The sequence below is a fragment of the Chaetura pelagica genome, unplaced genomic scaffold, assembly GCF_000747805.2.
Source record: "Chaetura pelagica isolate M959 unplaced genomic scaffold, ChaPel_1.0 scaffold177, whole genome shotgun sequence".
NCBI lineage: Eukaryota > Metazoa > Chordata > Aves > Apodiformes > Apodidae > Chaetura > Chaetura pelagica.
This window is the reverse complement of record NW_009953803.1, coordinates 781421-792187: the sequence shown is the minus strand read 5'-3', so window position 1 is coordinate 792187 and position 10767 is coordinate 781421. Positions and strand designations below refer to the sequence as shown.

General features: G+C 42.6%; 1 protein-coding gene across 1 annotated transcript; it reads left to right on the top strand.

The window, feature by feature from the left end:
* Window positions 1-220: 220 nt before the first annotated feature.
* Window positions 221-7875, top strand: ZCCHC10 (zinc finger, CCHC domain containing 10). The gene is made up of 4 exons (XM_010001242.1): window positions 221-246; window positions 3113-3274; window positions 5488-5529; window positions 7608-7875. The coding sequence occupies exons 1-4, from the start codon at window positions 221-223 to the stop codon at window positions 7873-7875; spliced, it is 498 nt and encodes a 165-aa protein (XP_009999544.1).
* The last annotated feature ends 2892 nt before the right edge of the window (window positions 7876-10767 follow it).

Genomic DNA, 10767 nt, shown 5'->3' with positions numbered 1-10767 from the left:
CGGGCGCCGCGCGGGCAGCGCTCTGGGCAGGGGCGGCCCGGGAGGTGCCGCGGGCTCCGTGTCCGGCCCGTGCAGGGCCTCCCTGGGCTTTTCAACCGTGTTAAAGATGTTTGCTGCACGGTAAAAGAGAGGCAAGAAAAATAATAAAGCGACCTTTACTCAGCTCTGGCTGCTGCGCTGAAGTAATTTTCCCAGTACCTAAGGATGGCCCGACACTGAAATGAGGAAAAAGATGTTTGCTGCACGGTAAAAGAGAGGCAAGAAAAATAATAAAGCGACCTTTACTCAGCTCTGGCTGCTGCGCTGAAGTAATTTTCCCAGTACCTAAGGATGGCCCGACACTGAAATGAGGAAAAGCCAACGTTTTTGGTCCTTCATGTAAAGTACAGCAAGAGCCTGTAGTTCACTGTCATGGATTGCTTGTGTTGGCTTTTCTGTTGTTTGCTGATTTGGATGTTTATTTTTCTTCCCTAGAATAATTTGTATCTTGTCTTACAATTTTTGGAGTGGGTTTGGTTTTTTGTGTGATCGTTAAGAGTCAGAATATTGATGATACCTGCATTCTCTTTTTTATTATTCAGTATAATTTCTTTGATATTTTCCAAGGAAATGTTACTTGCAATTTCAGAGTACTCATGGAATACTTTTCTTTCTAGTTCCTCTTTTATGAGGAGTCAAGGTATGATTTCTTACAGTTCTTGTGAAGTCTCTCAAGTGCTTGGTGGGTCTGTGCTGAATTGTACCCCAGCTAGTCTTGGCTCCTAGGTTGTGGTCATCAATCTTTGTTTTCATTAGTGTTAAAACTTGTTAGTGCTGATTTGGTGTTTAAGGATCTGTAGTTGTTGAGCTATTTTGACCTGTGTTGGTGGCAATTATTTATCTTGCTCTTAGGACTTGATGTTATTGTTTTAGCTTGCATAGAATTGTCAGCCCTGGTCATGTGAGTAGTACTAAAACCCTGGAAATAATATGATTGTGGCTTTAAACTTCCATTCTATTCCTGTGGAGACAGGTCTGGGCTAGTTTGAAATAGGAAAATAAACTTCACCTTCTTGGGTTAGTAGGTGGATGGAAGAGGAGGGAGTATCATCATTCTGCTGTGTAACTTCAGTGGCAGAGCCAGAAGCCCAAGGCAAGACAAAGCAAACCCTTCAAAGACATTGGGGTTGTTTTAATTACTAGATGTCCTGCTTCCTGCTCAGGTCTCAGTTAACTGCAGCATAGGCTGCAGGTTGAATTAGTTTTCTATTGCTGATCCGTGTTTCTCAGGCTAGATGATGATAGAATCCTAGAATGGTGAAGGTTGAAAGGGACCTTAAAGATCCTCAGGTTCCAACCCCTCTGCATGGGCAGGGACACCTCCCACCAGCCCAGGCTGCACAAGCCTCATCCAACCTGCCCTTCAACACCTCCAGGGATGGTGCATCAACAACCTCCCTGGGCAGCCTGTGCCAGTGCCTTCCCACCCTCGTGGTGAAGAATTTCTTCATGATGTCTCACCTAAATCATCCCTCTTTCAGTGTAAAACCATTATCCCTGGTCCTCTTGCTGCCCTCTCTGGTGAAAAGCCCCTCCCTAGCTTTTCTGTAGCCCCCCTGCAGGTATTATAAAGCCAAATACTTTTTGCACTGAAAAAGCAACGGATGTTCCAAGCAAGATTCCTCTCAAGTTAGAGTAGGACTGTCACAAAGGCTGGAGCTGAAAGAGAAGCAATTCACACCTTGTCTTGAAAAGCAACACTCCTTTTGAGAGGAAAACACTCACTGCTGGTCTGAGACTTATGCTCTCTGAATACTAACTAGGCAGTCTAGGGGCCTCCTCCTAGTTAAGCCAAGGCTGTTACCTTTGGATAGTTTAGAGGAGCTGGCTCTGAAAAATTAGGATTTTGCTGTTTGGAAAGCATTACAGAAGGTGGAAATAAGTTGGAGTGAACTGTACAGGAGCTACAGATCCTGGCTCTCAAACTGATTTGTGGTTCTGACCTTGAGCAAGTTGTGTGACCAGTGTCTGAGTTTCCTTATTTGTAAAGGAGGAGGGTCCTGTGAGCAGAGAGCAGAACAGCTGTTGTAAATCTTCAGGGTAGTGGAGTAGGAGCTAGAATATGAAAACCTGAGTTTTCTCCCTTAATTGGCTTCTAGAAATGATCAAAGGATTTTACCACAGAGTAAAAACTGAAGTTTGGATGTAAAATGCTCATGGAATTCTTCAGATATTTGGATGGTACAGAGCAGCAAGTGAAGTCTTGCTTGATTTACCTTGCATAAAGGGAGCCAGAACCTGATTATGATGAACCCTTCTGGCAGGCTTTAGTTAATCTTGGTAAATTGAAAGAATCCGCAACCAAGATAATTTCTGGTTTAGCTGCTCAGAATCCTAGACTGTCTGTGAGAATTTGGTGATTTGCTCCTTGTATTAAATCCTAGGATTTAGAAGCGGAGCTGCCTGCTTTTACCTAACAGTGTTCTACGAGGTAATTACTTACCTGAGCCAGGCCAGAACCATGTGCAATTACTGGACAAGGAACACATTGTGCATGGTGCAATCATTCCCAGGAACTCTTGTACAATTCTGTCATGCTAAAAGCTGCACCAATTAGGCTGATCAAAATGTGATTTTGATGATAGGGTGAATCTTGGTTGGCTGGCAGAGAATGATCCCAGAGGCATTTCTCAAAATGCTGAAGTTGTTTACAGTTTTAGAAGGGGTGGAGAATTACAGGATCTGGAGAGTGCAAGGAAGGCTGACCAGCAGCTGGGATACACTGGGATTCAGGCACAGTTGATAAGCATGGTGACAGCTGATGCCATATCTCAGCTCTTGCTGCTTTAGCAGAAGAGGACTTGAAGCTGAAGCTCCAGAACAGAGGAAGAGTCTCTCTTTATTCTCTTTCATAAATACTTGTTGTGAGAATGTTTTATTAAATGGAAATGTGTTTGCTTAAATTCTGTTACTGTTCTTGTCCTGATTGAAAACATACAACAGCTAAAGCACTCATGAGTGTCTGGTTTAATTGTAACTACACACACTGCCAAGAATCTGTATGATAAACACATTTTTTCATAGGTAGAAGAGATTTGGAGTCAGTCACTTAAGTGATTCTGCACTTTTCCAGGGAGGCAAACAAGCAGCATGTGCGATGTCAGAAGTGTTTAGAATTTGGACATTGGACCTATGAATGTACAGGGAAGAGAAAATATCTGCATAGACCTTCAAGGACAGCCCAATTAGCACAAATTCTTAAAGAAAAAGAAAAGCAACTATTGCTGCAACAAAGGTAAGAATAAAAATGTTTATTAATGAAAAGGTTATTTTGTGTGTGGGCAGAGAGGCCTGATGTGACAGCAGAAGCAGGGATCAGAGTGCTGAGCTCCTGACTTCAGTGGCAGCCCATCAGCTTGTATTCAGAGTGACATAAAGTATTTGATTCTGAAATTAATTTTGATCCAGTGAGTAATTCTGAATCAATTGTAATCCCCTGGTGTTGTAGATAAGAAGCCAGCAGTGCTCAGGCTCTAAAACTTGCTCCTTTTGGGAATGGGGTTTAGGAGAGTTCTTCAGAAACTCAAGGCTTTTAAGACAAAGATTGAGTTTAAGATAGATTATTTCTTTGTGCCTTCCCTGCCCTATTTCCGCTGAATTCTGCAGTTTAACATGGGAGGACAGTGCTTTGAGGGTGAACTAGCTTGTCACCTGCCCATTGTGCCTGTGTGTGTGTGGGGGGGTAATTTTATATGGATAAGAGTTGGAGGTCTGTCCAGTGTGTCTGGAGGGGAGATTATTGAGTTGTAAGTCTTAACACCCCACGGTGCAAGGGGTATGTGGGGTGAAAAGTCAGCTCATAAAGGGAAGACTTAGGTGGGAACAGTTTTTCATCCTGGTTAAATTGGGCTGGATTCATACTGGTTGCATAATCATAAGCTTTCTGAAGCTCCTTAACTGTACCTGCCATGAGGCATCCAGTTCCTTAGGTGCCAGTGTTACACTTTCAGGGATGAAGCGTATTATTCATGGAAAGAGCAGGTTCCTAGGTCAGGCTTTGACGTTTTGCATGGCTTGCTTTGGAAGGTTATTCCTTGCCTGCAGAGAAGTTGTCTCCTACGGGTCTGCTTCTGAGTATTTGTATCCTTATCATTAAAGATCTGATGATGAATCATTAACCAGAATGCAAACATAGTCTAACAAGGTTAATGTTTACTTTTTTACAAGAACATACAAGATTTTTCAGCACTAACTCACTTCAGCAGTTGTTCCAGGATCCCTCTGTTTGCCCAGTGTTGGCCCCACAATTTTGATGGACATTGCAGAGGCTGCTCTAATTGGTGTCAGCAAAGCCCACTGCCCATCCTGGAGTGGGAGTTGGGAGGGGATGACAGGGGAGAAGACACAAATTCTTTGGTTATGTTACTGCATGGAACCAAAACCAGATGCCCCAGTCTTCATGATGGTTCTGAAGACAGTGTGGTGCCCCAGGGGAGACAACCAAGGTTCATGAAGCAGATGATAGATCTACAGAGGGTTGCAGTTGCCAGTTTCTGTCCTGATCCGTAGGCTGAACACTAGAGGGAGGCACAGACCTGTGCTTGGCAGCCCGGGTTGCACACATGCTGAATTAATTAAACATACGGAGTCTCTTCTGGAGTCTTTCTCCATGCAGACTGCTGTCTGATTTCTGAATGAAATATATTTGCAGTTGTTACTTCTAGTTCTGTGTATCTAAGATAATAAGTTTCAGTTGAGGCAAAAGTCTCCAGGTTAATGAAAGAACAACTGCCTCACACACACATCAGTGGCACATTGAATGCCACACGTCTGTTCCTGCTTGAATTATGTGCTGTGTATTTGCAAAGGATTGAGAAGAGCAGGTGACTGGTACATTTGACTGAGAGAATTAAAAAGACTGTTTATAAAAAAGCCACCACAAACTTGTAGTGTTTTGTTAAAAGAAACTTTCTTCTATGTCTTTAACCACTGAATGTATGAATACATGGGAATTGGAGAGATAAATAGCTGGAAAGCGTCAGTATAAAGAGATTATCCATGTCTTCTTGTGCTTTAAATACATGGTGAAAGCTCCAGATTAATTCAGTATTTTACCCTTTGTTTCAGTTAATTCAGTTATTGCTAAATATGGTCACACTGAATATTTTTGGTATCCTTTTCCCTATGCTTTTCCCATCCCAAAATGTTCTTGCCCATCTAATATGAAGAAAGGAGTAAAACAGAAGAAAGCATACTTAACATGGGAAGCTAGAGATGAAATGCTGCTTTTTTTTTTTTTTTTTTCCTGGTTTGTAGATATTGTTATTGTTCTGGTTTGAATAGTGACTGAAAATAGGTGCCAAGTGACCTTTGGGCAGTGTGGCCCCCTGCCAGAGGGATACCAGTCTTCCAACATCAAACTCATCTCCACTGTGCTGCTGTTTATTGAATTTTCCTACTGCATTAATCAAAACCATTGTTTTTTCCCTCCCCCCACCTCCTAATTAGCACTGGAGAAAGTACTGCAGAAAGGAAGACCAAGAAAAAAAGGTATGTGGGCAAACCGAGCAGCTGTCAGAGGTGGGATCTGGCACTAGGGATTGCAGCAGGGGGCTGGGAAGGGATGTGGGGGGAGGTCAACATTGCAAACACAGCTCTGACTTCACTGCCTTCAGCCTGGTGCAGGCATTTGGAGAATTTCTACACCTCCCTGTTCAAAACCTCTAAATTCTTTGTCCCCTGCTTTTTGTCTCACTAATTGTCCTATCTCTGCATGATCTTGCTTTAATACTAAAAATCCTCCTATATCTGCCTGAAGTTCATCAAGTGTATTTTAAGCAATTGTGCAAGAATTGCACCCTGCTTTCTAGTCTGGAATTGCTCTACCTGCCCATCTTGCTCTTCCTTTTTTCTCTGAAGCTTTGTCTACAGAATGAAATAAAGCACCTAAAAACCCCCAAACCAAACAAAAAACCTCCAATCTCAAACAAAAACAAAATCCAGGAAATGAATCTCCCACCCACCTTTGAGCTCTAAACCAATGCAAAAATGAGAAGAATAAAAAGATTTATTGGGGATGAGGTGGTTTGGTCACTTTTTCCTTGACATTTTAAAGCTCTCCCAAGATTGAATTGTTATCCTGTGTTTATACAAGCACCAAATCCATCAATATAAATTCCTTTCTGGGTAGTTTGCTATTTATATTTTTATTATGATGCAGGAAGAATTAAATGCAGAAAAATTCAGCAAAGGATTGCCATTGAATAGATAAGTTCCAGATTAAAAAAAAATAAATGCAAAAGTGAGGTTTCTGGCAGTAGTGAGCACTAACCTTTTACATAGTGTGTGTGTGTGTGTGTTTTGATATAAACAGTAATAAGTAAGCTACAGGCTTAACCAGAAAAACAGGAACAGGCAGAACAGCTGTTGTACAATCTTGTGACCTCAGGTGACACTGAGCTCTCTGGGTGCATGTTCCCATACTCCATTCTTGGGTTGTTAATTGAAAGCCCATTTTATGCTTGAATCACATCTAAATTTACCTGTCTGAAGGGTAAAATCATGTCTTCAGTCACTTTTTTTTTTTTCAGGCACCCAGCTGTGGTTCTGCTGGAGATGTAGATTTTATTTAAGTGGCATGTTTAAAATCACCTGGGGTTGTTAGCTGATTGCAGTAGAATTGGAAATGACAACAGGTCTTGGGAGAGGGGTGACAGCATGTGTTCCAAAATGCATTTCTGAGTGCTGTTGGGTTGACTTGGTGGTAAGTGGGGTGAATTGGCACCTCTGTGTGTTGTTTGGAGAAAGATCTGTGGGAGAATTTAATTGGGCTTTCTTGGGATTCATGTTGCCTTAATCAGGTAATTGCCTTGTTCTTGGTAACAGCTTCAGTAAGGGCTAAAAATGAAAATTAATTTAAAAAAATATGAAGAGGATACAGGAATTCACTTTGCTGTGTTCATAATTCTGTCTTTATCTTGGACTGTTTCCACTGCTGCTCCTCCACCCTGAAAACATGAGCATTGTGCAGTGGTTTTCACCAACTTCTACATTGCCAGAATGTCTCTCCCTGTTGGAGTGGAGTCCTGGCAGCTGATCTTTGTTAATTTCACCCTGGAGCTTTAGCAGTGCAGGACATTCATACCTCTGCAGCCTTGCTCTTCTGTTAGCCAAGGCAGTAAAGACACTCATCATTCCTGTGAACAGGATCCTCACCAGCTTTCAGACTGAACCTTCTTCTGCAGTGCTGTTGTAGCTTCCTCCCCTTTGCCCTTGCTTAATGGCCAAAATGCATTTGCTTGGAATTAGAAGGGGACAGGGCGTGGAGGGTGGGAATTTGTCTTAATCATAGAATAGAATAATAGAATAGAACTATTCATGTAGGAAAAGCCCCTTGGAGTTCAACCATCATCCCTGCTATACAAAACTCTCCCCTAAACCATATCCACCAACACCACATCCAAATGATTCTTAAACACATCCAGGGATGGTGACTCAACCACCTCCCTGGGCCTGGAAGTGTTCAGACCAAATAATTGATCTTTGGATTACAACACAGTACAAAGAACACTGTGTGATGGGTGCTGTCTCTTGCAGGCCTGGTCTCATCTGTCTCTGTTTCCTTTCAGATCAAAAAGTGTGACCAGTTCCAGCAGCAGCAGTAGTGACAGTTCAGCTAGTGATTCCTCATCTGACAGTGAAGATTCTTCTACCTCCTCTTCTTCTGATGACAGTGACAGTGACGAGAGCTCCTCCACTTCCTCATCTTCTCCATCCTCGAGCAGTAGTTCCTCCTCTTCAGAGTTTGATTCGGATTCTAGTTCCTCCAGCAGCAGCAGCAGCAGCACAGACAGTAGCTCCGATGATGAGCCACCAAAGAAAAAGAAGAAGAAATAGCCTGGTATGGTGCAGGACTGTTGTTTAGGAAATGATAATACCCTTCAGAGATGTTCTGAGCACGTGGTTGCCAAACAGTTCAGCTGGTCAACATTTCTACTGCTAAAACTTTCTAAATGTTTTGCATAGTTTGTTCATAGGACATGAAAAGTATTAAATGGCACGTGAGACTTGCTGAAAGAGTATTTTTGTGGTTTATCCTTTTATGGAAAATTTAACTTTTTTAGTTCAAAACTCTATCATCAGATTTGTTTATAAGAGCTAAGGTCCAGAAACCTGGATGTTTACATGCTGGGAAGCTAAAGCTTTTTGCTGCAGGTCATGCTGTGCATCGTGTGCTTGCTGCTCTGTTGCTGGCACTTAGAGAACCCTCCAGGCTGTCAGAAGCAGAAGTTTCACACTGCTGGCTGGGAAGCACTGCCATTCTTGAACCTGAATGCACCATGTGGCACACAGAGGGCCTTCCATCTCACTGTTAACAAATGTATTATGTGCTGCTGAGCTTTTCTCTGATGGCTTTTCCTGATGCTTCCAGGTCGAGTCTTAACTGCGACATAGAACCTTGGGTAGTGTTTGTTTGTTAGGGATCAGTGTCCTGCTTGTACAGAGTCTTTGGTCTGTTCAGCTCTCCTGTCTCCTTAGCTCATGTGTTTGTGGTGTTCTCTGAGACACAGAGTGTCTCTTGCAGCAATGGCTGGGTAAGGAAGGGGAGCAGTGCACAGTGGAAGAGTTAGGACTGATGCTGCTTGGGAGTTCCATCTTTGTGCCTTTTTTTGTAAATTAAATGTATCCTAGTGAGAGAAGGGCTTGAGTGGGTGTTTTTCAGAACTCCATTAGCTTTCCATATAGCATATGGTCAGTAAAAGCAGTAGTAATAAACAAAAAATGGGCACTACCTTCAAGGAGATAGGAATAAGGCTACTTTGGATGCTCAGTAAGAAAGAGTCTCCTTTCAGTAGGGGTCCCAAAGGGACCTTTTTGATATTTTTGCAAAAAATTGCTGTGTGATGCAAGATGACCAATTCGTGGTGCTTGGCACGTGGTGACTGGCACCAGGGTCTGCAGGATAATCAGTATTTCTGTATGATCGTGTGCACGTGTCTGTGGAAATCTGGCATGGGAGAGACACCTTAGTGCAAAATAAAACCCAGCCCCAGCAAAAGCAAAATCCAAACATACTGCAGAACGTGGTTGCACATGGAAAGTTATTTCTTCTTTTGGTGAGTTGAAGCAGTTGGCATTAGTATATTCATTTGTGATGCAGTCTCCTGAATTTCTTACTGTTGGAGTGCCCTTTTTTGGGGAGGGGACATCACATGTGGAAGAATTCCTAAATATCTTGGTTTAGGTAAAATATAGTAACTAAGCTATTTTTTATATTTTTATGGAAAAAGTAGTGTGTAGAATTACTTTTGAATAAAATGTGATTATTTAAATGTTTGAAAATATATATGTTGTGTGTTTTGGTCTGTAATCATCGCTGTGTTTTACAGAAAACTCTGCAGACTGTAAATAAAATTGCCAGAAAACTAAGTCTTCTGGAGTGAATGTACCATTTAATGGGAGAATTATGAAATAGTCAAGTTAATATGCAAATCCAAGTGTGATATCTTAGGAATTGTGTGGGAGCCCTGTGGGATACAGGACTTCTGTAGGCTAGGGTTTAGGGCCACCTGGAGAGTTCAGCAAGCCATGTGTGATGGCGGGAGTGGGGGGTGGCCAGGTTGCTGTTGGTGACATCTCTGTGGGGGTCCCATGCTGAGAAGAACAGGGGCTTTAGCTGGGCTGAGCTGGGTGGCAGCAGCAGAGTGGATGTGTGGGGGGATCATGATGAGGAACAGGGTGGTTGGGAAGGGAGAGGATGGGGCTGGAGGCTCAGCTCCTTGGGCATCCTGATAGGACCATCTTGGACGTTTGTTTCTTCAGTGCTGCTGGTGTTTGTGTGTGGATGGCTTCATCAGAAGTACCTTGCTCCACACAGAAGTGTTTTCTCCCTGCTATGTTGTCTCTGCCAATAAAAGAGAAGTTAAACATTCTTAGACAACTAAATCCTGAAGCTGGTGGTTACATCCAGAGGGCTGGTCCCTTTGTCATCTGTTTACTTTGCTGTCCTCAGGCAGCAACATTGGGTCCATTCATAAAGACAAAAGGAAACCCTGGGCTCTGCCTGCAGGAGTTGGAATAAGTTAATGCAGTTAGAGATGATACTGAGGAGACCTTAATTTAATTTCTGGTCTGCCATTGGCTTAGGAGTAGAGATTAAAAGAGTTGGCTCATGGCTTTTACTGGGTATCTGATGCCACCGGCTGCTGATTAAGTCCCAGGCCAACCCTAAAAGTCCTTCTGTACTCACTGTTTTTTTAATTGTTTAATTTCAAAGACAAGATTTTGTAGTGTTTTTTAAATTGTCCTTTCTGTTTTATTTGGCTCTACATACTTCTACTACAAAGTAAAACCCACCACTCTGTCAGGAACCTTTCCAGTTCATGTGTCACATCCAGGTTCCTTGCTAGATGCTTTAATTCAAACTTTTTTTCCAGAGGAGGGGTATTTCTTTAATTATTGTCTTCCAAAGCTCTAGGTTAACTACTAAATATAATTATTTTTTAAAAAGCCTCACTAAATAGAAAGTGTGACATTTGCCAAGAGGCCTGTGAAGCTCTGAGCAGCCTCAATTTACTGCTTCCAATCACAAATAAAGTTGCCATCGCTAATTGCAGGGAAGCAAGGGATGGAGTCTGGTGGAAAAACAGCCTGGGGAAAAGGTGTCGCATTCCAAGGAGAAACAGTGGGAACTGATGGGAGAACTGGGGAAGGGAGAGACAACCTGATCTTCTAGTCCAGGCCTTTATTAAACCCAACAGCTGCCAGGAACAGGTTTTGGGTGCCTTG